General features: G+C 45.7%; 8 protein-coding genes across 10 annotated transcripts; 4 read left to right on the forward strand and 4 right to left on the reverse strand.

Annotated features, from left to right (window-relative positions):
- The first annotated feature begins 3079 nt into the window (after positions 1-3079).
- LOC108127842 (CDK5RAP1-like protein) lies at positions 3080-4869 on the forward strand. The gene has a single exon (XM_017245135.3). The coding sequence runs from the start codon at positions 3125-3127 to the stop codon at positions 4850-4852; it is 1728 nt and encodes a 575-aa protein (XP_017100624.2). The 5' UTR covers positions 3080-3124; the 3' UTR covers positions 4853-4869.
- A 10-nt stretch (positions 4870-4879) lies between these two features.
- Rrp46 (exosome complex component Rrp46) lies at positions 4880-5806 on the reverse strand. The gene is made up of 3 exons (XM_017245148.3): positions 5619-5806; positions 5320-5555; positions 4880-5266 (listed from the first exon to the last, which is right to left on the reverse strand). Exons 1-3 carry the CDS (start codon positions 5722-5724, stop codon positions 4904-4906), a joined length of 705 nt encoding a protein of 234 aa, XP_017100637.2. The 5' UTR covers positions 5725-5806; the 3' UTR covers positions 4880-4903.
- A 349-nt stretch (positions 5807-6155) lies between these two features.
- On the forward strand, positions 6156-11763 carry LOC108127810 (cytoplasmic aconitate hydratase-like). 3 transcript variants are annotated; one of them, XM_017245114.3, is made up of 10 exons: positions 6156-6324; positions 6388-6483; positions 7213-7382; positions 7443-7658; positions 7724-8234; positions 8299-8399; positions 9937-10053; positions 10109-10763; positions 10821-11539; positions 11599-11763. In XM_017245114.3, exons 1-10 carry the CDS (start codon positions 6318-6320, stop codon positions 11707-11709), a joined length of 2703 nt encoding a protein of 900 aa, XP_017100603.2. In that variant the 5' UTR covers positions 6156-6317; the 3' UTR covers positions 11710-11763. The 3 variants fall into 3 exon arrangements, with proteins under 3 accessions (XP_017100603.2, XP_070137097.1, XP_070137098.1); XM_070280996.1 differs by having other exon boundaries at positions 6391-6483; XM_070280997.1 differs by lacking the exons at positions 6156-6324; positions 6388-6483 and adding an exon at positions 6927-7114 and having other exon boundaries at positions 11599-11762.
- Positions 11764-11916: 153 nt separating this feature from the next.
- On the forward strand, positions 11917-16359 carry LOC108127831 (cytoplasmic aconitate hydratase-like). Its single transcript, XM_017245123.3, has 10 exons — positions 11917-12072; positions 12129-12221; positions 13163-13332; positions 13391-13606; positions 13666-14176; positions 14242-14342; positions 14405-14521; positions 14580-15234; positions 15290-16008; positions 16066-16359. The coding sequence occupies exons 1-10, from the start codon at positions 12066-12068 to the stop codon at positions 16174-16176; spliced, it is 2700 nt and encodes an 899-aa protein (XP_017100612.2). The 5' UTR covers positions 11917-12065; the 3' UTR covers positions 16177-16359.
- Positions 16360-17775: 1416 nt separating this feature from the next.
- Positions 17776-21487, forward strand: LOC108127997 (uncharacterized). The gene is made up of 6 exons (XM_017245349.3): positions 17776-18211; positions 18276-18397; positions 18453-18566; positions 18627-18871; positions 18927-19546; positions 19607-21487. The coding sequence occupies exons 1-6, from the start codon at positions 18044-18046 to the stop codon at positions 20990-20992; spliced, it is 2655 nt and encodes an 884-aa protein (XP_017100838.2). The 5' UTR covers positions 17776-18043; the 3' UTR covers positions 20993-21487.
- Positions 21450-22184, reverse strand: LOC138926572 (probable G-protein coupled receptor Mth-like 11). The gene is made up of 4 exons (XM_070281189.1): positions 22142-22184; positions 21897-22059; positions 21642-21836; positions 21450-21573 (listed from the first exon to the last, which is right to left on the reverse strand). The coding sequence occupies exons 2-4, from the start codon at positions 22019-22021 to the stop codon at positions 21498-21500; spliced, it is 396 nt and encodes a 131-aa protein (XP_070137290.1). The 5' UTR covers positions 22022-22059; positions 22142-22184; the 3' UTR covers positions 21450-21497.
- LOC138926474 (probable G-protein coupled receptor Mth-like 11) lies at positions 22053-23357 on the reverse strand. The gene is made up of 5 exons (XM_070280690.1): positions 22917-23357; positions 22717-22861; positions 22462-22647; positions 22282-22408; positions 22053-22059 (listed from the first exon to the last, which is right to left on the reverse strand). The coding sequence occupies exons 1-5, from the start codon at positions 23355-23357 to the stop codon at positions 22053-22055; spliced, it is 906 nt and encodes a 301-aa protein (XP_070136791.1).
- A 300-nt stretch (positions 23358-23657) lies between these two features.
- On the reverse strand, positions 23658-25517 carry LOC108127122 (probable G-protein coupled receptor Mth-like 11). Its single transcript, XM_043211672.1, has 7 exons — positions 25014-25517; positions 24805-24949; positions 24565-24744; positions 24264-24512; positions 24053-24212; positions 23801-23995; positions 23658-23739 (listed from the first exon to the last, which is right to left on the reverse strand). Exons 1-7 carry the CDS (start codon positions 25515-25517, stop codon positions 23658-23660), a joined length of 1515 nt encoding a protein of 504 aa, XP_043067607.1.
- Positions 25518-26357: the final 840 nt, after the last annotated feature.

The raw sequence follows: 26357 nt of genomic DNA on the forward strand, positions 1-26357 counted from the left end.
AAGGAGTAAGGAGCAACTCTTTTTAAAGACACATGCATCTCTTTTGATTAAACATTTCTCTATCACATTCAAATCAATTATCAAAGAAAAAACCCTAACTCTGAATGGACTGCAGCACCAGCATTACGCATACGACAGGGATCCCCGGGGCGCCCGCGAGGGTCCTGCGGGTGGAGAAATCAATGCTGAAATATGCAAATTTTTATTTCCGCGACAATTTCAATTTAAAGGAAACCAAGACGACGACAAGGAACCATTTTCTATTAACATTGACTTTCTCGTCTTTGTTTTCCCTTTTCGCCTTTTTGTCTTCCCTGCGTGGGGAGAATTACTCTCAGCAGAGCCGTTAACACCGCTTTCCCCTCTCCGCCCGTGGAGCTCCTTGCAGCCGGAAATGCGCCCCAAGGGTTGCCGCAAGTGGGCGGGGTGGAAATGGTTTTCCGAAAAATGGAAATACCCACGTAAGCTGTAAGTAAACTTTTCTTGGGTGGAGCCGGAGCACGCATTGAGCCATTCAAAGGATCATTATGCGTGTGCCCGCGTTATGGGGCCTCAAAGTGTCGTCAGGATGAGGGTCCAACAGCACTCGACTATCTCTTGGAGGAGAACTTTAAACGCTGAAGGTTTGCAAGATCAGACAAAGGCTGATTTCCACTCAGCAGTAGTAAAGGGAATAATTAAACTAATTTCGTAATCCCCGCCTCCGAGAACACTGTTCAATTAAAATGCTTCCACAAACTGTCAACTTGGCCGGACCGAGGAGCGTGTTCGCAGGCCGGAATGTCGGATTAATTGCTACAACTAAATATAGAACGCATTTGTACGATTGAATTATTTATTGTTTATTGACAGTTTCATTGAGATATGTGAGCGTCCTACTTCACTAACTCTCCGCCTAAGCTTCTCAACGAATGCAGAAGCCACAAGCTCCTCTCCCTTACAAACCCCTCCTCCTCGAAGGACCCAGCCCCATTCCCTCAATCCCGGCCCGAAAGATTTATAGCAACGGACTAGAAGGAAAACTCTTGGGAGAATAACTTTGGCGCAAAAGTGCCGACAAAATACAAGAAAATTCTTAACCATCCGAACGTGGAGAGCACAAGGCTCAGGGCCAGGCCAATCACAACGATGCGAGTTCCAGGATACGAGTGGGACTGGAGCCCCCCAAGTAGCTCCCTCCGGACTGGGCCAACTTCATGAATTTAATTACGAATTTTTTCGCTGTAATTACGAAATTCTTTTGGCCGAAAGTGGAATTTTCGTTTCATTTTCATTAAAATATTTCTGCTGTAAGTGTTTACAAAATATGTGAGCTTCAGACTTGAGCATCCCACTATTCTTCCACCAGACACTATATAGTGGAACTTCCGATATGCTACAACAAAGAATAAATAGAACAAGGCACAATACTTCAAAATATTATAAATTCTCATGGTGCCTCAGTAGTTCTTGAGAGGTCCATATTAATGAGCCACACTCGGTGGCAATGCAATTATTCAGTTATTGGCCCACAAAGCCACAAAGTGTCGGCGGAGCTGCAGAACAGCTTGGAAGCAATTGCATTTGTTATCCTTTCCATTGCATTGTCTTCACCTGTGCATTATTAACACGACCACGGTAAGCTCATAATGAGGCCGGGCTAATTTTCTTACGGCTGATCCGAGTTTGTCCATCGCCCTCAAATGTGCGGCCAGACAGGTTTATGTGCGACTGTTGTCATATGCATTCTGGCTTCGATTGAACCAAATTAAACATAAATATAATTAATAAAGATTTATTTTCAACTGCTCTCTCTCCTACTGGAGGGATTTAAACCTAGATTGCCATGGAATCGATGCACGAATCGATAAAGTCACTCCGTTTTAAAGTAATAGTATAGATGCAATCGCAAAAATTGAAAAAAAATATTTATATAAAAGGTTTTGATGCAGATTATTTAAAAATCAATCAGAAATCTTGATAGCCAATCCTCTCGAGAATCGGAAAAGTATTGACCAAGTTAGAGATACCTCGGTGGCCCATATGGACCATGGTACGGATTTTGGAAAGAGTCATCAGGAAATTGGACAAAAATTCAAAACATATTTTGATCCAAGGGTTTAATGCAGCTTGGTAGAGAATCGCTCTACAAATCTTTTAAGGTCTTCCTCTCTAGAATCGGACGAGTATTGACCAAGTTAGAGACTCCTCCGTGGCCCATATGGGCCATGGTATGGATCTTGGAAGGATTCATCAGGAAATTGGACAAAAAATTCAAAAAATATTTTGATCCAAGGGTTTAATGCAGCTTGGTAGAGAATCGCTCTACAAATCTTTTAAGGTCTTCCTCTCTAGAATCGGACGCGTATTGACCAAGTTAGAGACTCCTCGGTGGCCCATATAGGCCATGGTATGGATTTTGGAAGGAGTCATCAGGAAATTGGACAAAAAATTCAAAAAATATTTTGATCCAAGGTTTTAATGCAGATTGGTAGAGACTCGCTCTACAAATCTTTTAAGGTCTTCCTCTCTAGAATCGGACGAGTATTGACCAAGTTAGAGACTCCTTCGTGGCCCATATAGGCCATGGTATGGATCTTGGAAGGATTCATCAGGAAATTGGACAAAAAATTCAAAAAATATTTTGATCCAAGGGTTTAATGCAGATCAGTGGACAATCGCTCTACAAATCTTTTAAGGTCTTCCTCTCTAGAATCGGACGACTATTGACCAAGTTAGAGACCCCGCTGTGACCTATGTATCCCATATAAACGAGGACAACTAATAGGCCATAACATGGATTCCGGAAGAAGTTCATCAGCATATTGGTCAACAAATTAAAAATAAAAAAATTAACACATAGGAATTTGATCCTTTATGTCTTCAAAGGCGTAACTAAGAATTTTTAAACAATAATATTATTTTTTAGACGTTCATATGAACTTAATATCATGGTTCAAAAATTTCATGCACCGGGAACTCCCGCCATACTTTGTAGCAGAGTTCCTAACCACTTTCACCCTCCTCCTTAAAACGGAAAAATCATCGATAAGAACTTTATATCGATAAAATAAGCTATTTCATAAACAGCTGACCGGCAGGCAGTTGCATAATTTTGAAATTGACATCAAGCTATCCAGGAGCCATGGAAAAAGGCTGCCGGGTGCTGCTGCGCCAAGTGAGGAAGTGCTCCACTTCAACATCCGCGTTACAAACGCAACCACCTCCACCACAGACTGGGAGGAATGGGGAGCTGGCAGGCAGCAGACCACGTGCCACGACGTTTATGCAAAGAATTCAACAGGGCCCGGGCTTGCAGGATTTTTTTGCCGCCAAACCACTTTCAAGGCTTAAGCCAGAGGAGGGTGAACTCGTGGACTCCAGTGTTCCATACTTGAAGCCCATTGATTACCATGGTCAGGGAAGAAAAGTGCACTTCGAGGTCTATGGGTGTCAAATGAACACCAATGATACGGAAGTAGTGTGGAGTGTGTTGCGGGAGAACGGCTACGCAAGATGCCAGGATCCGGAGGACGCTGATATCATTATGCTAGTCACCTGTGCGGTGCGCGATGGAGCTGAGCAGAGGATCTGGAACCGGCTGAAGCACCTAAGAGCCATGAAGAGCAAACGGAGTCCCCGGCGACACCCTCTTCAGCTTTCGTTGCTTGGCTGCATGGCGGAACGGCTAAAGGAGAAGCTGCTGGAGAAGGAACAGTGCGTCGATGTGATAGCTGGACCAGACAGCTATAAGGATCTGCCGCGTCTCCTAGCCGTTTCCCGACACTATGGTAACTCTGCCATCAATGTGCTGCTCTCGCTGGACGAAACTTACGCTGATGTGATGCCGGTGCGACTGAATTCTGAATCCCCCACTGCATTTGTTTCCATTATGCGTGGCTGTGACAACATGTGCACTTACTGCATAGTACCATTCACCCGCGGTCGCGAGCGATCCAGGCCCCTGGAGTCAATACTAACAGAGGTCCGGGCATTGCAGGACCAAGGCGTGAAGGAGGTAACTCTTCTGGGACAGAACGTCAACTCCTACAGGGATGGGGCCTCCAGCTTAGAGGAAGATCTCAGTTCCATGCGGGTGCCTGGTTTCAAAACTGTCTACAAACCGAAGTCTGGAGGCATAACTTTCTCCCGTTTGCTACGGAGCGTGGCCGAAGCCGTCCCGGAAATGCGCATCCGCTTCACCTCTCCGCATCCCAAAGATTTCTCAGATGACGTTCTCAGAGTTATCAGGGACTATCCAAATGTGTGTAAACAGCTTCATTTGCCGGCGCAATCGGGTAACACTAAAGTTCTGGAGAGAATGAGGCGAGGCTACAGTCGAGAAGCCTATCTGGACTTGGTTGACCGCATCAGATCTTTCCTGCCCAATGTCGGGTTATCCAGCGACTTCATATGCGGCTTCTGCGGCGAGACGGAGGAAGAGTTCCAGGACACAGTTTCCCTAATCCAGCAAGTCAAGTACAACGTAGCCTACCTGTTCGCTTATAGCATGCGGGAGAAAACCACTGCCCACAGAAGATTCAAAGACGACGTGCCGTTGTCAGTAAAGAACGAAAGACTCAAACGCATGGTGGAGGTGTTCCGAGCCGGAGCCACGGAACTACACAAAAAAATGGAAGGCCAGGAGCAACTGATCCTAATAGAGGGAAAGAGCAAGCGGTCTGATTCCCACTGGTTCGGACGCAACGATGCCAACATTAAGGTCATTGTTCCCGCCGGCAAGGTCCTTGGATCAGATCAGCCTATTAAGATTGGCGACTTTTTAGTAACTCACATTGAGGAATCCAACTCGCAAGTGCTCAAAGGCAAACCACTGGCTATTAGCAGTATCTCTAACTACAGCTCTAAATAGGCAAACACACAAATAAAAGAAACCTCGTTACCTTAACATTATGCGTTTTAATCAAATAGTCTCCATACTTTCGGGTTTCGTTTTAATTTCTTCACTTTTACCGTGAAACTTGGCTATTTGACTCCGGTAGAACTTGAAGATTTCTTGACTAGCCGACCGGCAAAGGCACTCGATATCATTAAACTGTTCGATTCTGAAAGCCCCTTTGGTCTGGATCAGTAACAAATTTCCCTCCATAGAGTCAAAGGCAAGGGTGAAACTGGCACGCTGGTGGGCAGTTTCACTTTGATCCGGGTCCAGGACGTAATCGCCCTGCTCGTTGATAATGCAATGCACAGCAGCAAAGCTGCTCTTGAGGGGCAAGCCCCCAATAAGCATGGCCAGGCAGGCTGAGTTCACAGCACAGGCATCCATCTAAAAAAGAAAGTGAACTAGATTTTTTTTACCAAAAGGCCACATTCACTTACGCTTCCTCGATCCTCAAGCTCCTGCACCTGTATAGACATCTTAGACCTGGGATACGCTTCCGACAGCACAGTCAAATCCAAAATTTCCTTTATGGCGGCTTCGCGGAGGCGTTCTTTCACTTGGGGCAGTCCAGCTTTGGGCCTATAATTGCACTCCAAGTAGCTGCCATCTATGCTCAGGTTCTGCGATTTTACTTCGACCGGGCCCAAAACAGCGGATATCACCACTGAGGCTCCTAAAAGAAGAATTGGTCCACAAGTTACCGATGGTTCTTGTATGGATCAGCTGGGAAACTTACCCTGGCTGTACATCACAGAGCCGTCGCACCGCGACAGTGGATTAAACTCGCAGTGCATTTCACGTAGTTGGTCCTTAGCGACCGTAAATTTAACGGGCACATTCATAATGGTTTTTATATTAGAAAAATACAAATCCACCGAAACAACGTGCGTCCAGAGTGTTTGAACGATAAGTACTATCAGTGCTGGTAAACGTTGAAACCTGTGTAAGGTAGTGGTGTTGGAAAATGTGTGCTTTTGGCGGGTTAATTTAAATCTAAAATGCAACTACAAAAAATTTAAAATATCAAGAAAAATTGTTTCAAAACATAGACGTACATCATTCGAAAAAAAAGTTATAAATCGTTAAAATTTTGGTCAGTAATTGTATATTTTAGATTAAATAAAGATATATTCAACTCGTTATAAGAATACTACTTTTCTTTTTAAGCGAATCCTTTTAAGCTCGAAAATCGATATCGATAGACTTCGCGTAATCGACCGTCGATGTTCCGCGATCAGTTTTTAGCTTCGATACAGCTTTTTATTTTCACTCATTTCTAGAACAGGTAAGAACCGGTTACACATGTACGAACCGGGTAGTGGATAAGACCGTTGTGCGCGCGCGGATAAATAGCAGGGACGCGCGAAGTGAACCCTAAGTTCTTTAAAGTTCGAGTTCAGGGAAGCTTTTAAGTTTTAAAAGTTCAAAATCAATCATGTCAGGCAAGTGGCTCTTAGAATCAAGTTGGGATTTTCTTTGATTTTCTTAACCTTTGATTCTTATAGCAGGCAAAAACTGTTATTCCAAGTTCATAAAGCTTTTCTCAAAGGGGGGCACGACCTACAAGTACTTTGACCTCGCCGCCATCGACAGTAAATATGGTAAGTGGATATGATCCTTTTAGATCTTAATTCAATGATAGAATCCATCATTATCTGATTATTCAGATACTGATTTGCATATGTCACCAGAAAATAGCTCTGATTACAAAACGAGGGCATTATATTTCCATGACGACATTCCCATACCTATGAGTGGGGAACTGACGAGAGCCACTGGAATATTTTAACAGGGGGCCAGCGCGTGTCCAAAGCGGCAGAGTGTCTGTTTGTTTGAAAATAGCTCGAGAGGCTTTATCATTCGAGTGTCGAATCAATCAAATGGGTCCCAGATATCTAAGCCTCTTGATGATAAGGAATTGAGTTCTCTTGTGAATGAATGAGGAAAACGAAGCATTCCTTATGAAATACGTTGTTGGAGAAATAAACAATTATATTTTTTCCTAAACAAAATACTTCATTTTTAACCCACTCGTCTATTAATAGAAAATAATTTCTTTCCATGGCCAGAGGGTTTTAGGTGTACAGATGTTCTATATGTACATATATACAAAAATGTCTGAGGTTAGGACTACCCCACTATTTTATATAAATAGAATCCTACAATTGGTGATAAAGAATTGAACGCGTTCCGGTTTATCAATAATTTCGTGAAATTGATTGAAAAAAAATGGTGTGTAGCTGGTAATGAGGACTACCCCACAATGATTTTCATTTAATTTCAAATTAAATCTATATTTTTCATATAAAATGGTTTTAATATCGTTTTAGGTCAGCTGCCTTTCTCCATTCGAGTGCTCTTGGAATCGGCGGTGCGCAACTGTGATGGCTTCAACATTTTGAAGAAGGATGTCCAGAACATCCTAGGCTGGTCGCCTGCCCTTAAACAAGGCTCCACCGATGTCGAGGTCTCCTTTAAGCCAGGCCGAGTGATTCTTCATGTGAGCTCCTCCATCAGGCGCGATATACTAGCATTACTCACGTTTTTGGTACGTTTTCAGGACTACACTGGAGTTCCAGCAGTGGTGGACTTGGCAGCCATGCGGGATGCCGTGGTGGAACTGGGCGGCAACCCCGAAAGTATCAACCCCGTCTGCCCCTCAGTCTTCGTGGCTGACCACTCTGTTGCTGCTGACTTCGCCCGGTCTCCGGATGCAATGGCCAAGAACCAAGCCCTGGAGTTTGAGCGCAACAAGGAGCGTTTTACTTTTATTAAGGTAAGCCCCACATCCCATCACGATTCTTAATAGTTTATTTTATTTTATTCTGATTCATTTAATAGTGGGGCGCCCAGGCCTTTAACAACCTGATGGTTGTCCCACCCGGAGCAGGCATTATCCATCAAGTGAACCTGGAGTACTTGGCGCATGTGGTCTTCGAGGAAGACGCCGCCGACGGTTCCAAGACACTGTACCCGGACTTTGTCGTGGGCACGGACTCCCACACCACCATGATCAATGGCATCGGGGTCCTGGGATGGGGAGTGGGCGGCATAGAGGCGGAGGCCGTGATGCTTGGCCAGTCCATCGCCATGATGTTGCCAGAGGTGATTGGGTTCAGGTTGGTGGGAACGCTCGGGCCACTGGCCACGTCTACGGATCTCGTGTTGACTATCACCAAGCAGCTCAGAGAGCTGGGAGTTGTGGGCAAGTTCGTTGAGTTCTACGGCCCGGGAGTGGCAGAGCTCAGCATCGCTGACCGGGCCACCATCAGTAACATGTGCCCTGAGTACGGAGCCACTGTGGCGTTCTTCCCCATCGACGAGAATACCTTGGACTACATGAGGCAGTCGAGTAAGTTCGCAGAAGAATATATTTTTATAACAATTTGTACTTTCATGCTACTAATTCTTTACAGATCGCTCAGAGAAGAAAATCGACATTATTCGAGATTATCTTAAGGCCACCCAACAGCTGCGAAACTACGCTGATGACTCCCAAGATCCGAAGTACACCCATGTGAGATAGATCATACCATAAAACTCAAACGTATTACCACTAACCATACAGCATATAGACAACCCATTTCATACAACGAAAATGGACGCGAAAATTTCTTGCGACAGGCCCCAGCAGGCCCCAGAGCGGATTTCTTACGCTCTTTTACGCTCATCGTTCGTTCATCTTACGCTCATTCTCGCATTAAATGTTTTCTGTTTCTCAGTCTCTAAACGGAGCGCGATGAAGAAGGTTGGCCTGCGCTTCGGTTGATCTTTGTGTGTATGCGTGTCACACATTCACATACACGGGTGTATGTGTGCGTGCGATTTCGTTTCGAAGCCAGCGCACAAAATTTTGATTTTTCTTACTTTTCAGGCTTGCTACCCTAACCAAATTCGGGTATTCGTTATTTGATGAAATGACGAAAGAAATTATATTATTTTTTATATTATATTTTTTATTATTTCAGCATACATTTTTAATTTATTTAGGAATAAGATTGAGTGTTAGTAGTAAATGATTACTGTATATATATTTTTACGAATCATTAAAAATGAATATGAGAAAATGAGAAATGAGAAAATTTCAGAGTATATTTCAGTCGGAGTTACTCAAAACGCCTATATCCTTTAAGTTTTTCTTGTTCTGCAAGAGGTATCAGAAAACCAATGTAAATATGTATGTATATATATACAAATATATGTATATCTGTAAAAAATTCGAGCGGCGACTTTTTTAAAGTTCCAAAATATATAAGGAAATTATTAAATTGACGACAATAATTTAATTAAATCTCACAATAACCCAAATTAATAACAAGTGCCTGAAAAATTGTAAACAAAAAAGGTAAACAATTCCATCAGCTGTTTTCGTGTCTTCACCCTCCCCTAAAAATCATTCCATCGTTAGAGTAGGCATGCACAAGCCTCTTGCAGAACAACAAAAACTTAAAAGCAATCGGCGTTTTAAGTGACTCCGACTGAAATATACTCTGAAATTTTCTCATTTCTCATTTTCTCATATTCATTTTTAATGATTCGTAAAAATATATATACAGTAATCATTTACTACTAACACTCAATCTTATTCCTAAATAAATTAAAAATGTATGCTGAAATAATAAAAAATATAATATAAAAAATAATATAATTTCTTTCGTCATTTCATCAAATAACGAATACCCGAATTTGGTTAGGGTAGCAAGCCTGAAAAGTAAGAAAAATCAAAATTTTGTGCGCTGGCTTCGAAACGAAATCGCACGCACACATACACCCGTGTATGTGAATGTGTGACACGCATACACACAAAGATCAACCGAAGCGCAGGCCAACCTTCTTCATCGCGCTCCGTTTAGAGACTGAGAAACAGAAAACATTTAATGCGAGAATGAGCGTAAGATGAACGAACGATGAGCGTAAAAGAGCGTAAGAAATCCGCTCTGGGGCCTGCTGGGGCCTGTCGCAAGAAATTTTCGCGTCCATTTTCGTTGTATGAAATGGGTTGTCTATATGCTGTATGGTTAGTGGTATTACTTAATCGACTCCGTTAATTACAGACCATAACCTTGGACTTGGCAACTGTTGTTTCCTCCGTGTCTGGACCCAAACGTCCGCACGACCATGTCCCCGTCTCCGACATGCCGCATGACTTCAAGTCCTGCCTGTCCAATCCAGTGAGCAATCCCACCGTGGAAACATAAACTTTAAACTAAAGTTCCTATTTTTTAGCTGGGCTTCAAGGGCTTTGCTATTGCTCCGGAGGCTCAGAAAGCTTCTGGGGAACTGCAGTGGACCGATGGAAAAACCTACAAGCTGAGCCATGGATCTGTAGTCCTTGCCGCCATCACGTCCTGCACGAACACCTCGAATCCCTCGGTGATGCTGGGAGCAGGTCTGTTGGCCAAAAATGCGGTGGAAAAGGGTCTTAACGTGGCCCCTTATATCAAGTCTTCCCTATCACCCGGCTCCGGAGTGGTGACCTGCTACCTTAAAGCGTCTGGAGTGCTCCCATATTTGGAGAAAATTGGATTCGACATTGTAGGTTATGGTTGCATGACCTGCATCGGAAACTCTGGACCTTTGGACGAGAATGTGGTCAACACCATCGAGCAGAATAACCTGGTCTGTGCGGGAGTATTGTCTGGCAACCGAAACTTCGAAGGTCGCATCCATCCCAGCACCAGGGCCAACTACTTGGCCAGCCCCCTCCTGGTAATTGCGTACGCCATTGCCGGAAGAGTGGACATTGACTTCGAGAAGGAGCCCCTGGGTGTGGATGCCCAAGGAAACAATGTCTTCCTGCACGACATCTGGCCAACACGGTCTCAAATTCAGGAGGTGGAGAACAAGCATGTGATCCCGGCCATGTTCCACGAAGTTTACAGTGAGTAATGCACGAAGTATAAGGAAGGTTTATGTAATTCATTCACCAACTCTGCAGGCACACTCGAACTGGGCTCCAAGGACTGGCAGTCGCTAAAGGCACCAGAAGGCAAGATATTCTCGTGGGACGTTGACTCCACCTACATCAAGCGACCCCCGTATTTCGAGGGCATGACCCGGGAGCTGCCAAAGCAGCAGAGCATCAAAGGGGCTAGGTGCCTGGTCTTTTTGGGAGACTTTGTGACCACGGATCATATCTCTCCAGCTGGAACCATTGCCAGAACATCGCCGGCGGCCCGATTCCTTGCAGAAAGGAACATCACTCCGAAATATTTCAACTCGTACGGATCGAGACGCGGCAATGATGCAGTTATGTCCCGTGGAGCGTTTAGCAACATTCGTTTGGGCAACAAACTGGTGTCGAAGCCAGGACCTCGGACCCTCCATATACCCAGCCTGGAGGAAATGGACGTCTTCGATGCTGCCCAAAGGTATCGGAAAGAGGGAACACCCCTGGTCCTGGTGGTGGGAAAGGATTATGGCAGTGGCAGTTCAAGGGACTGGGCCGCCAAGGGTCCCCTCATGTTGGGAGTTAAGGCAGTAATTGCCGAGTCCTACGAGCGCATCCACCGCTCGAACCTGGTGGGCATGGGCATCATTCCTCTGCAATTCCTGCCGGGCCAGAGTGCCGATACCTTGAAGCTGAATGGGCGCGAGTCCTACAACATTATTCTGCCGGAAAGTGGGTTGAAACCGGGACAGAAGATCCAAGTTAAGGTATAGTTTTATTCTTTTTGCTTTAAACAATCTTAAATATTCTGGTTTTCTTGATTTAGGCTGATGAAACCGAATTTGAGACCATTCTGCGCTTTGATACCGAGGTGGACATCGCATACTTCAAAAATGGCGGCATTCTAAACTACATGATCCGGAAGATGATCTCTTAAAAGGATTCCCTTTAATTTCTACTTCAATTTTTCTAAATTAGTAAATTTTTAATATCAAATTAAGAAATTATTAGGCATTTGTGATGTTTATTTAATTAAAGAAATAAAAATTTCGCAAAATTGACTTAACATTTTACATTCGAAGAGTCTCGGGTTCGAGTTCTGGCTATACCCCATCTATTTAAAAGCTCGCGCCAAAATGTTATCGGAATACACCGCGAAACCGACAATCGATTTCCCCAGCCGATAAGCCCCAATCCCCAAACCAACCGTTTTCCCCAATCATTTTGTGGCTTTGCTCGTCCGGAGTAAGTTCAGTAAAGTTGAGGTGAAAGCAGCTCTCGGAAGAACCAAACATGTCAGGCAAGTGGCTGCTCCGGAGTGGTTAGATGTCCGCTAATCCCTTGTTTACATAACAGGAGCCAATCCCTTTGCCCAGTTCGAGAAGACGTTCTCGCAGGCCGGCCAGACGTACAAGTACTTTGACCTCGCCTCCATCGACGGAAAGTATGGTAAGTCAGAAAACAAGATCTTGGGTGAGGGCGGCCTGTTGACGTGTTACAGGAATCTAAATGCAAGGAGAGTGACTGCGGCTTAGTAAGACAGGTAGTGGGCAGAGGAGGCTCCCCGATATCCACCTGAAACACCTGTTGAAGTTGGAGTTTGACCCCGAAAAAGAGGGCGCAGCAGTGATCGCCACAACGCCTTAATTTGCAAGTCGATCAGTGTCAATTGGAAGGTGGCTACCGCGCCGCTTAAGTGGGATTTCTATTTTGGGTAGTGTTCTTATACATATCTACATATATGTATTAGCTGGTATATAAGCTTGTCCCACAAGGAAAGCGAAAGCCATTGGTGCTGATTAGCCACCATAATGGGGCTCGTCTGCCGGTGATAACGAATCGAGCTACAGGTTTTAATTTCCATTACGTGCCCACTTATCAATAGACGAGGAAAGCGAGCCAAATCTGATGTTTTTTGGGGTCGTGGTCCGAAGCTTCCGAAAATGTCTTTAGAATGGAATTGCCGGTGGAATGTTTTTGGAGGAGCGGCGCGTGTCCGAGGGTAGCGGGGTCTCGCAGAGTCCGAGGTGAGGGCTACCCAGGAACATAATGGTACTAGAACTGCTATCAGCCGGGGATCGAGTGTTGAACAAATGGGGCAGTCATTCTCCTCCATGATAAGAGCCAGTTATCTAAGCCACGACTACAGTAGGGGTCCACTAATGGAGACAAGTCAAATAATTAATCAAATCTTTTGTCTTTTGGGTAAAAATGTGGGACACTATTGTTCGTTCTACTTTAGAATATCTATAAGTACTAAGTACCAATATTAATAGTCAGGAAACCCGAATTGATATGTGAGTTCAATCATGAATCAGTACTGACTAGGTTGTGATGCAGTTGCTCCCATATAGATTCAGAATTAACACCTAAATTCTTTTTACCTTCAGACCAGCTACCTTATTCCATTCGAGTTCTCTTGGAATCGGCGGTTCGCAACTGCGACAACTTCCATATCCTGGAGAAGGATGTCCAGAGCATCCTTGGCTGGTCACCCGCCCTCAAGCAGGGATCCAATGATGTGGAAGTCTCCTTCAAGCCAGCTCGAGTGATCCTGCAGGTGAGCTTCCCGCTAAAATTCTTCTGGATCGGCTTTTAATCCTTAAATGTTTTAATAGGACTTTACTGGAGTCCCTGCCGTAGTGGACTTTGCTGCTATGCGCGACGCCGTGGTGGAGCTGGGCGGAAACCCGGAGAAAATCAACCCCATCTGCCCTGCCGACCTGGTCATAGATCACTCCGTGCAGGTGGACTTCGCACGAGCTCCTGACGCTTTGACCAAGAACCAGACCCTGGAATTTGAGCGCAACAAGGAGCGTTTCACTTTCCTGAAGGTAATATCCCACATACTTATCGAAGCGAGAGATACTTACATTGGATTCATTTGTTCTAGTGGGGTGCTAATGCCTTCAACAACATGCTGATCGTGCCCCCTGGTTCAGGAATCGTTCACCAAGTGAATCTCGAGTACTTGGCCCGAGTGGTGTTCGAAAACGATACCACTGACGGCTCCAAGATCCTGTATCCTGACAGCGTCGTGGGCACGGACTCGCACACCACGATGATCAACGGCCTTGGAGTTTTGGGCTGGGGAGTGGGAGGCATTGAGGCGGAGGCCGTGATGCTGGGACAGTCCATTTCCATGTTGCTGCCGGAGGTGATTGGCTACAAGCTGGTGGGCAAGCTGAGTCCTTTGGTCACCTCCACCGACCTGGTGCTGACCATCACCAAGCACCTCCGACAGCTGGGAGTGGTGGGCAAGTTTGTGGAGTTCTATGGCCCGGGAGTGGCAGAGCTCAGCATTGCCGACAGGGCTACGATCAGTAACATGTGTCCCGAGTACGGCGCCACAGTGGGCTACTTCCCCATCGACGAGAACACTTTGGGCTACATGAAGCAGACGAGTAAGCCCATATTTGTCCCACTGGAATGGAATGGAATGAGCAAGTTATTTTTCTTTTGAACTCAGATCGCTCCGAGAAGAAGATCGACATCATTCGCCAATATCTGAAGGCTACCCAGCAGCTGCGAGACTATGCAAACGAGTCCCAGGATCCCCAGTTCACCCAGGTGAGGAATTTGTACCCCCCAGCAGAGCTAGAGCTTTGAGTAACCCTTTTTGGACACAACAGAGCATCACCTTGGATCTGGCCACGGTAGTGACATCGGTTTCCGGCCCGAAGCGTCCCCACGATCGTGTTTCTGTCTCCGACATGCCTGAGGACTTTAAGTCCTGCCTTTCTAGTCCAGTGAGTGTCTTTTGAAACACAAGTTGAAATTAAAATCCCTAACCTCAGTTTTGTACAGGTTGGCTTCAAGGGCTTTGCCATTGCTCCGGAGGCTCAGGCTGCCTTCGGCGAATTCCAGTGGGATGATGGCAAAACCTACAAGTTGGGTCACGGATCTGTGGTTATTGCCGCCATTACTTCCTGCACGAACACCTCGAATCCGTCGGTGATGCTGGGAGCAGGTCTCCTGGCCAAGAAGGCGGTGGAGAAGGGACTCAACATCCTTCCCTACATCAAGACATCTCTTTCTCCTGGTTCCGGAGTGGTTACATACTACCTGAAGGAGTCGGGAGTGATCCCGTACTTGGAGAAGCTTGGTTTCGATATCGTGGGCTACGGCTGCATGACCTGCATCGGCAACTCTGGACCTTTAGACGAGAATGTGGTCAACACCATCGAGAAGAATGGTCTGGTCTGTGCGGGAGTTCTGTCTGGAAACAGGAACTTCGAGGGTCGCATCCATCCGAACACCAGGGCCAACTACTTGGCCAGCCCCCTCCTGGTAATTGCGTACGCCATCGCCGGAAGAGTGGACATTGACTTTGAGAAGGAACCCCTCGGCGTGGACGCTCAAGGAAACAAGGTGTTCCTGCAGGACATCTGGCCAACGCGGTCAGAAATTCAGGAGGTGGAGAACAAGCATGTGATCCCCGCCATGTTCCAGGAGGTCTACAGTGAGTTCTCTAAAAAACTTCCGAAAACCCATTTCTAATTTATCCGCAATTCTAGGCAAGATCGAGCTGGGCTCCCAGGATTGGCAGACTTTGCAGGTGCCGGAGGGCAAGATCTTCTCTTGGAGCGCAGACTCCACCTACATCAAGCGCCCTCCGTTCTTTGAAGGCATGACCCGCGAGCTGCCAAAGCAGCAGAGCATCCAGAAGGCCCGCTGCCTGCTCTTCCTGGGCGATTCCGTGACTACGGACCACATCTCCCCAGCAGGATCCATTGCTAGGACCTCTCCAGCGGCTCGTTTTCTGTCCGAAAGGAACATTACTCCGCGCGACTTTAACTCGTACGGATCGAGGCGTGGAAACGATGCTATTATGTCCCGTGGAACCTTTGCCAACATCCGTTTGGTCAACAAGCTGGTTTCGAAGACTGGACCCCGGACTCTGCACATCCCCAGCCAGGAGGAACTAGACATTTTTGATGCCGCCGAAAGGTATCGGGAGGAGGGCACACCTCTGGTTCTGGTAGTGGGCAAGGACTATGGCAGCGGCAGCTCCAGGGACTGGGCCGCCAAGGGCCCCTTCCTGCTAGGCGTTAAGGCTGTTATTGCCGAGTCGTACGAGCGGATCCACCGCTCCAACCTGGTGGGCATGGGCATCATTCCCCTGCAATTCCTGCCAGGACAGAGCGCTGAGACCCTGAACCTAAACGGACGGGAGGTCTACAACATAGCCCTGCCGGAGAGTGGCCTGAAACCGGGCCAGAAGATCCAAGTTGAGGTAAGGCGGGAGACTTTGGTCATTGGAGGCGTTATTAATCTTCTAAAATCCTTTCAGGCTGATGGAGTTGTCTTTGAGACCATTCTGCGCTTCGACACCGAGGTGGACATCACTTACTACAAGAACGGCGGCATCCTGAACTACATGATCCGCAAGATGCTGTTTTAGGCTGCATCCGCATCCCATGATAAGATTAATGTTTTACATGCCAGTTGCATTTTTACTCTGTACATTGTAGTATCCTAAGCCTTTCCCTTCCTGTGGTGGTGCTTCCCTGATCTTGGTTGAACCAATTAAAACTGTGTCTTTCTATTCAAATAAAAACAAGAAAATGGTTTCTGTTTCCGATAATAGGGAGTTTATACCGCAAATGGAATTCGAAGGCCATTTCCGAGTTGTTCTTTTTATGGAAATACTCACGCGTGGACATTTTAAGTACGTTACTTACTAATTTCGTAATAACCAAATTAGAAAATCCAATTGAAGCGAAAGTTGTACAAATTTCAGTCTTATGAGATAAACAAAGCCCAGTGATGTTCGCAAAAGTGACAAAACTGAACTGTGTGTATCCCATAATTTGAAACCGGAGGACCCTGGGGAAGGTCGATGCGGGATGCAGGATGATTTCAGCACTGGGCACTCGAGTTATGGGAATCTAGGCTGCTTACAAAAGAGCTATCTAAAAGAAACAGCAACTGTGATATGGGAAAGACTTCTGGGTAAAATCACGGCTACTATTTCCTTAGATAACTCGATATAAATCTGGTTTCCTGACCGATCGCGGCACTTGTAACTCCGGAGTCAAACTAAAACCGGAGATCTGGCCATGCAGCTCTTATAAGCAGAAGGTTCGATGTCCACCGCCACTTCGCTGCCAGCGCATCAGGTTTCCTGCCCATCGATCGGTCAGCCCGATCCGATCCGATACGCTCCGAATTACCATGGCCGAAATCGCTGATCGGTGCAGTTAGCAGTTTCTGGCTTTCTGGCGTGCTCGACATTTTTATGCCGAATTACCAAAATTTCTGGGCAAGCTTTCGGCTCATTTCATTTGTTTTTAGTTCGTTATTCTGCACTTTGCACTGCACTCGGCGCACTGAACCCAGTGAGGTGCCAAGACCGGGGGTGCACGGTGCAGTGGAGTCTCCGGTGGCTTCCGCAAACGAGTTGACCCACAAAGAGAGCCATGAGGTCAATGAACACCCAGTCACGTTGCCAGCTCTTTATATAGACCTTATAGATTTGAGGCCATTAAGGATAAGGGTTTTGATTAATTATAATATTTGCTTACATGAATTTTATTTTCAAATCAAAGAAACCATATATAATAATTAACATATATATAGTATTTAAAATTGTAGTACCAGTAATTCTAGATGTCTTGACTCTGAATCCTTTCGGTTTTGTGTTACTATAATATAAAGTAGGAAAAAAGTATTTACTGCGCCTATATTGTCCTTTGGCGCGCCAATCTAACTGACAGAACTAGTAGATTTGCCTTTTTAATGCATAACTTAATCGATTGAATAAATTTAATCTTTTATAACTCTGTAAAAAATGGAGAAGGTGAAAGGTATTCATTTACAAATCCTGATATTTGGAAATTGTTAATCCGTTACAAAAAAGTTTTAAATTGTCGATATTTTAAAAACTAGTGTGGCCATTCCTAGAGTGGTTGAAATGGCATTACCTGGCCACACTCTGGCATAATCTGGCAGCTTCACTTCTAACAGTGTTGAAAAGGGATAATAAAAATGAGTATCGATATATTGATATTTTAATAGTTTATCAACAACCCTACTTTAACTGCAAAATATTCGGCTTACTTATAAGGAATGCCTTTTTTTTGAAGACTTTCTTTCGTCATCGAGGTCCTCAGTGCCCGATGAGGAGAAGAGCCGCTCTTGCCAGCAGAGGACTGGGCGCTAGGACGTAGAGCTGCCGCTTACACGAGGATCAAGAGAAAGAGGGGAAGTTGGGGCAAGAGGAGGACCCCATACCAAACAAGTCTGATAAACTAGGGCCAGGATCTACTATGGAGACTGACTACCAGAACTATGTGGAGTCTCTGTCGGGCGTGTCCTCAGACGAGGACGACATCTCCACAGCAGACAGCTCCGACGAGTCTACGGAGGAGCCAACTACAGTGCCAGTTGCCCTGCCAAGGACACGAAACCTGGTGCAAATGCTCTACGACAGGGAGGTGTGTTTCACAGAGCTCACATAGAAATGTTCCCAAACATATTAACGCGGATATTTTCCCTCAGCGAACTGGCTTCTTTTCAGGATCCTCGCGTGCCGGTCAAAGACAGCAGCTTCCATTCGACAGAGTGCCAAATAGGTTAAAGTTACACCTCAAGGACGTGCTGGCCAGCAGCTTAATGGACGGGTAAGAACCGGCTACAGCAAGTGCCCGAACCATCTCCTAATCTAGCGTTTTTTAGGCACATCTTTATGGGACTGACTTCCTGCGGCCAGTACATGCTCAGCCACCGAGTGGTGTGCAACGATAGCTCCTCGCTCAACCACTACTCCTTCAACATGGGCTACAAGTACACGTGAGTCAATGTTTCAAAAAATTACAAATATCAAAAATACTTTTGTATTTTCTTCCAAAGATTGTACTTTTGGCTGTTCCATCCCCACAAAAAACTGCGCTACTTCTTCTCGCGTCGCCTCTTCGACGACCACGTGGTGGACAACACCAAAACTGTCAGCATGACGCAGTGGAAGAACGCGCAACACCAGATTCTCGTCGTCCATGGGGCTGCCACGGAGGAGGGCGAGGACAACTACATCACATATGTCAAAGTTCCTAAGCTAGGTTGTTTGGAGTGCAAGAAACTCAACGACGACGGTCCATGTAAGTGGAACATAAACTTCTCAAAACTTTACAGTTCCACCAATATCCTTTTTAGATTCCTTTTATAATGCGCACTGCCTAAACTGCCATTTGACGGTGCACACCAAATATTCTTCGACTGAAACGGACCCGAGTTTCGAGCCAAAGATCAACCTGCTCTGCCCAGAGCGAATCCTGATCATCTCCAATGGTTTTATGCACATGCTGCGTATCGACCTGAAGCCTCCTGTCGCTTCCTCCACCAATGGTTACTTCCCGGTTGCCATTCCCCAGCATCAGAGTCAGATTCAACCGCAGTCCTTTCTTTTGCCCTCAAGAAATTTGGTGAACAGCGAGGAGGACCGCTCATCGGTGGCGTTCACGGGCTCCGGGTCCGAAGCTGAATCGGGAAATGAACAGAGCCTTGTGGCACGCATCATCGCCGATTTCAGTGACATAGAGACCGAACAGTCGCAACGCTCCAATAACAACAACAACGATGTGTCACCAATGGGTCCCATCTGCTGCTCCCCAAAGACCTATGATCGATTGATCTTCACTCCGCACAGCAGTCCGGCACTTCCGGAGACCAAGCAGGCATCTACGGGCACCGGGGATGCTGGCCAGTCGCGGAGGCGCACCCAGCGAATTGTAACCAAGTCGTACCGCAACGGTATTACGACTCTAGATCTTCAGGTGAGATGTACTTTCAATCAAAACACGAGCACATTCATATATTATTTGATCTTCATCTAGGCCACACCGAGTTCCAGCTCCATGACGGACAAATCCAATGCCTACGAGTTTTCCGAAGACAATGAGAAGTGTGAGAAAATCTCAACTTTTCGCAAGCGTCGTCTGGCAGAAAAGAAGTACGAGTTCTCGGAGGACAACTCTGAAAACATCATACCCTTTACCAAAGTGCGGTCGGCGGGTCGTGCTTTTAGTGCCACCATTGGAGCAGGATCTACGCCACGAAGTTTCCATCGCTTCTCACCCACGGCGCATTTCTTTCACAACTCGCCATGCGCCTCGCCGTCGTCGTCACCACACCCCTCCTCGCAGCCAGCACAGACGCCGCCCCATCTGGGTTTCCGGTCTCCGCCATCTAGCTCCATGCTGATGCGATCGCCCAGCCGAAACGCCACCAACCCGGCACAGATGTTCAACCAGAAGTCGCCACCGCTGTCACAGGCCACCCAACAGATGCTGAGCTACAAGCCAGTGGGTCCTTTAGGTGCGTTATCACCCCTGCAAGTGTCCATGGCTAAGCGCTTCGAAATCGGCGGCTCCATGTCGCCCAATGCAGGGCTCTCGTTTCTGTCCCCTCGGAGGGAACAGGAGCCCCGCATTGTGGAGATGCCAGTTCAAGGCGGGGTGATGCCTGAGAAGCCCATCTGCACCAAAAAAGTGCGTAGGCGGTATGTGGAGGAGGACGATGCCACATCGGTGATCACGAGCGAGGAAGACGACTGCATATCGCCTGGATACCACACTTCGTTGCCCATGGAGGTCCACGGCTCGTGCTACTCCGAAATGCAAATGATCTCGCAAGCCTCTTACCAAAGACTGCGCTGCTCCAGTGTAGTGATTACCCAGCACTCTTTCGACTTGGAGACCTTCACCTACTATGTGATAAGCTTGCTGTGCCAGAAACACCAGAAGATCTACAACGTCTTCTATGACTGGGCCTACGAGGTCGTCAACGTCTGCCCTCTAAGTCAGACCGTCGCCTGCCTGCTGATGGCTCAGTTCTCTGCCAGGGATCAGCCTTTGGCCAATTGCCTGCACTGCACTGGGCGCATGGACTGCGTATTCCACAATCGGCAATACGAGTGCCGCATCTTGTTTACGTGGAACATGGAGGGCGGGCAGTGGCAGGTTCTAGACTATGGAGAGCTGAGGGAGGTCCCCGAGCAGTTCAATCCGCTGAAGCGCCTGGGCAAGGCCCGACTTACGTTCACCCAGCTGGCCAGAAAGATGGGCCAGGAGATGGCGGAAAATCTGAGCCTCTGCCTACCGGACTATACATCAAATTTGCGGGTGCTTCACTCTGATATGCGGAAATCTAAGGCATACATCAGCGACCTGGACAACATGGTGGAATTCCACCTAAAACGCGCGGCCCAGGATTCGTCATGAAGATAACCATTTCAGTTGGTGGACAAGAACTTGTTGTTACAGATGGGAGAGCGGTATAGATGGAGGAAGCCCTCGATCTATAAATTTTAGTTTTAGTAAAAAAAAAACTCGCTGAGGTTGCGTGCGTATCTAGTTCAGTTCTAAACACAAACACGGTGTGCTGTATTTAGTATTTAGTTAAAACCATACCTTAATTAGTGCAACGAAACGCTTTCTCAGAAACGGTTGGAACACATCCTAATTTCGACTGAAGTCATCTAAGTAAACCACAACTAGTTTTAGGCCTCATCTTACTTACAACGTCGTACATATACCTTTGATATTCGGGACTTTGATTCAACTATTACCTTTAATATTAGTTAGTTAGCAACACGGTACTCCAGTAGTTCAGTATCAGTTTAGTTAGTGGTAAAAAATATACAAATATACTTAATCAGACAAATAGTCATTAATCAGAATCGTAATGGCAAATACATCAAACGCAAAATCAATTGAAAGTTGTGAGTTATTTCTTCACTTTAGACGAGTCCCGGTGACTGCTGAACTCCGTACTTGATCCATCCCGGTCCCTGTTTTGGAAGCTGCAACGAAAATACGTTGAACCATAATACGAACTTGGGATTAAACTATTGTGTATTGTTGCACCCACCTCTCGAATGTCTCCCGGATAGTCTTCCTGCTGCAGATTGTTACAAGGAATATGGTTATTCCTTCACAGCCGTTTATTATCTCATTGACATAAAGCAAATCTTGAGCGACTTCTTCGATCTGGCAGATGTAGCTTACAAACTCTAGGATCCAGTTGCAGCCCATTACAATGAACAGTCGCAAGTAAACCTGGTAACTGAAAGCAATACCATGGAGTTACCTTTCAAAGCGGAGCTAATACTATTTACGATCCTACCTGGCTCCGGTGTCCTGGTGCGCATTGTCTTGGTTTATAGTAGATCTGATGGATCTGTGCTGCCCGTAAATCCGTCGGATGGTGAGGTAGAAAAAGATTCCGTTCACGGTTACCAATACGCCCATGGGAAAATAAAAATAAGTCAAGGCGGAATAATTATAAGCTGCAATAGGAAGGGGAAAAATTGTTGATCTTATATTGGAAAGATAACTGGAGCCCTCAGTATATAATTCAGGGGTACGTACTTAAAATCCAGCAACCATAATCGCCATACACATAAGGAACATATTCCATGTTACTGTCATTCTTTGGAACAAAAGTAGATACGAGGAAAACTATTAAAGTTAGAAGTGTGGCAGTGGTCCAAACATAAATGTGGTAGTACCAAAAGCGCCTTGCCACTTCTGAGGGGGATGAGCAAGGAATTTTCTCCAGGAAGCCCAGCCAGACATTAAAACCTATGACCGAAAGCCACAGGAAGGTGGACATTACCATGAAGTAGCCGACATAGCCTGCGAAAGGATGCTTCTGATTCCGAGCAAAAAATTGAATGGAAGGGCTTTACCATTAATTGGACACATGGGGATGTTGCCATCGAACACACGAAAAGTACTCGCCGCGTTCAGGACAAAGGCGGAAGCCAGGCAGGCGAAGTAGAGGACGCAGCACCTACCATGGATGTGGCGGAATCGGGGAAGCCACAGATAAATCGCAATGGTGACGACTAAGAAAAAAGCAGAGGCCAGCTTTACTGCAAATATATTTTAAGAGAGGTTTATACAGTATTTAAAATGCTATCATTTAAATTCTGGAAACCCACCGTAGGCCATAGTTTTTGGGCCATCTATGGCGCAGTTGTTGGCTACCATGTAAATTTCCTTCTGATCTTTGGATAGAGCAGGTTGCAGGCAGTACTCAGTCTTCGAAAGCCATTGGGAGTCAGAGTGACGCAATAGAGATCCGTTCTGAAAATGGATATAATGTCCTTTAGCTTTTCCTTAGCTTGATTTCTTAACCTACCTCGTACAGAGCCCAGAAGAAGTCGGTGGCGTTCGGGTCCCTCGCATCTAATGGGTACGAATAGCAGGAAAACGGCGTGTCATGCTGGTGAATCATGTCCTTCAAAAAGTCCACAGTTTTCACACTTCCATCGTCCAGCGTTACATTTAATGAGTAGTCCCATGTAATATTTTGGGGATTTGTATTTCCTACGCATTTGGTTGCCTCCCGAAACTGGTTGTAAGGGCAGCAAAGTCGAACACACGCCTTCAACTGGCAAACACATCCTCGGATGTGCTTCGGCACTGTTTCACGTTTCCCTGTGGGATCGATCTGGTAATCGTAAGACCCCGTCAGCGTAGCGGGAACATGGACACCTTCGTAGATGTAGGACCCGTCCGATAACTGCTCACTGCTCGAAATATCAACCGTATCGTAAAAATCACAGTTTGGAATGTCCATGGCCAGAATACCGGTCAAAAAAAGGATAAGGAGTTGGAACATTTTAAATGTTGACTTGTTCTGTTAAGTGTTCAGAACATAATAAAGCTGAAACTGCATGTTTCTATCAAGAAACATACATTTTTCCAAGAAACCATCTTTACTCAATCCCCATGGACTATTAAAGAAACTTGAATGTATGGAACAACTCAAGGGGCGTATTTATTCATTTTTTATCAAAAAACTAATAAAAGTACTTCTGCACGAGTTTTAGAAATTTTTCGGAATTCTCGGAAATAAAGCTTGCCCCAAGTTTCGATCTCAGCTAACTTGGGTCATAAGCGGATAGGCTTGGGTCCCTGAAAAGGAGTGGTTTTCCAGGTCTGGTTTTTCCGACTGGATCCTATGGGAGTTTTAGGAAGATATCAATTGTATTCTGGCAGAATTCATTCAATTGTATTTACCTCTCCCGTACGAATTTCAAAACCTCCTTATTGCATACGGTCACTAGGAATATCATGATTCCCTGTCCGGAATTAATGTATTCATTTGCGGTCACAAGAGTCGATAGGACGTTGGATCTGTCGCACATAAAGGCAATTACTTCAAAAAGCCAAAAGCCACCCATAACACAAAATAGGTTCAAGTAGACACCGTATCTGGAAACAAAAAGCATAGATTTTTAGGAGTTCATAGGATATTTCTATTCCATTTACATGGCACGATTTCTTCTCCGTTTACGTTCATTTTGAGAGCTTGAGACCGCCGTCCTGGCCTTGTAAATAACCATAATGGTCAAGACGAACATGGTGAGGTTGAACAACACTAAAACGCTGATGGGGCCGTAGAAGTAAATCAGTCCCGACCAACTAGCAGCTGTGAAGAGGAGGTTGTAGTGCCAATTGAGAATCCCTATCTTATACATACTGTAAATCCAACAGGCGATTGCTATGTTGGGAAGAAGTTCCTCGGGAAATGGCTGGAAAAAATCTACAAGAAAAGTTACAATGGTCATGGTTCCGGCTGTCATCCACACGACGAGGTTAAAGGTGAAGAAGCTTAGGCCAATCATTCTTCCGGGGCTGGATACAATCCTGGAGAATGTTCTCCAGTATGCGAAGCAGGTTACCGAAAGCCACAGAAAGGTGGCCATGGTAGCGAAGTAGCCGACATAGCCTGCATTAAATCACTGTCAGAAGCATAATACCAGAAATAGTGATTATATCACCAGTAATATAGCAACTAAATCCCTCTCCTACGTACAACTTGGTGTAAACATTCAGTAGAAAGGCCACCATGAGGCAGACGAAGTAAACATTGCAGCACTTTCCTTGGAGGCTGTGGAGCTTGGGGAGCCAAATGTACAATCCGACGGTAAAACCCAAAAAAATAACTGAGGCTATTTTGACTGGAACGGAGCTGATAAGCAATTCATAACGTAGTTACTAATCAGAATAAGTATAAATACCATAGCTTGTCGCCTTTGACTGCTCGATGGCGCAGTTGTAGGGCACAAGGGAATACTTCCAATCGGAAACCGAACTTGACGGCTGCAGGCAATACTGCTGCTTCGAGAGCCGGGCCTCGTCGTAGTGCCGGATAAGAGTGCCATCCTAGAAATCATTAAAGCCATATATACCGTCAATGTGTTAGCCCCGAGTTTAGGACGTTACACACCTCAAGCAGCGTCCATTTGTCCGCCTCAGAGGACTCTGCGTGGAGACTGTAATGCCAGAAGCAGGGCAAGGGTAGCTCCTGCTGCACTACCATATCCTCCAGAATGTGCACGGTCCTCTCTTGGCCATCTTTTTGAGTGATGTTCAATGAGTAGTCGAAGGCCAGGGCCTGTTCCTCAGCCTCCACGCATTTGTTGTTATTCAACAGCTGCTTGTGATGGCAACAAAGCCGCACACACGACTTCAACTGGCACGCACATCCCCGAACGTGGCTCTGGACCGATCTCCGGTTTCCGTCAAAGTCGATCTCGTAGTCGTAAGCCCCCGTGAGAGCGGCGGGTATAATGAGGTTCTCATATTGGTAGGAGCCGTTCGCAAACTTCAGTCTTCCTGTCAAACTCACAGTGTCGAAAAAATCGCAGTCTGGAATATCCTCCAGCACTGCAGAAGCCACCAAAACCACGCTCCACACAACGCCCCGGAAGACAAGGCGCTCGAAATTCATTCTCAATGGCACAGTACTAACTTGACTTTCCGGACAGACAACTGAGAGCAGAATGACTGGTTTTGCGATCGTAGTATTGTACCTTCGCATCGAGTGAGCGAACAAAAATTCGAAAATATAAAAAAAAAACAATCTTAGCGGTTCAGTTGTACCTTTCTTCACCTTTACAACTATGCCTTCCAGAAAGATATAGATTTCTTACCTTCCCAGTAAGATATATTTTCGAAGGATACCGAATCTGCAACCCAAATAATTTTACGATTTTACTGTAGAAGGTACGAGTTTTTAAAATGACCTTTTTGTCTTTTTCATTAAGCAAAATAAAGTACGCAATAAATATAAACCAAATCTTCATTGATTTTATTGTTTCAATGATTCATACATTCATTAACTATAAACTTACTGCAAACTAAAATGAAAAAATAAAATGAATTTTTTATTTGAGCTTTTAGAAGATTAGACCCGGCTATTTACCGGGTGCCCATTTGATTACTTTTTCTACATTAGACTACTGAAGTTAAAAAGAGGTTTTTTCCCCATATAGCCCGCCGTGATGGTCATATCTTCCCCAATTCTCATCCGGTTCTCAAGCGGAGTACCTCAAACGATTTCTGGATCGATTCTCCTCCATTCATTCATGTTTTTTGTCCTTTTTTCCTGACGGATCCCCTGAAAATGGGGTTTTCCCCTATAGAGCCCACAGAGATGGCTATATCTTCCCCAATTCTCATCCGATTCTCAAGCGGAGTATCTTAAACGATTTCTGGATCGATTCTCCACTATTCTGCAATAAAATCCTGAGACAAAATATTTTTAAGATTTTTTGTCCATTTTTCGTGA

Source organism: Drosophila bipectinata, chromosome 3R (assembly GCF_030179905.1).
Source record: "Drosophila bipectinata strain 14024-0381.07 chromosome 3R, DbipHiC1v2, whole genome shotgun sequence".
Lineage (NCBI taxonomy): Eukaryota > Metazoa > Arthropoda > Insecta > Diptera > Drosophilidae > Drosophila > Drosophila bipectinata.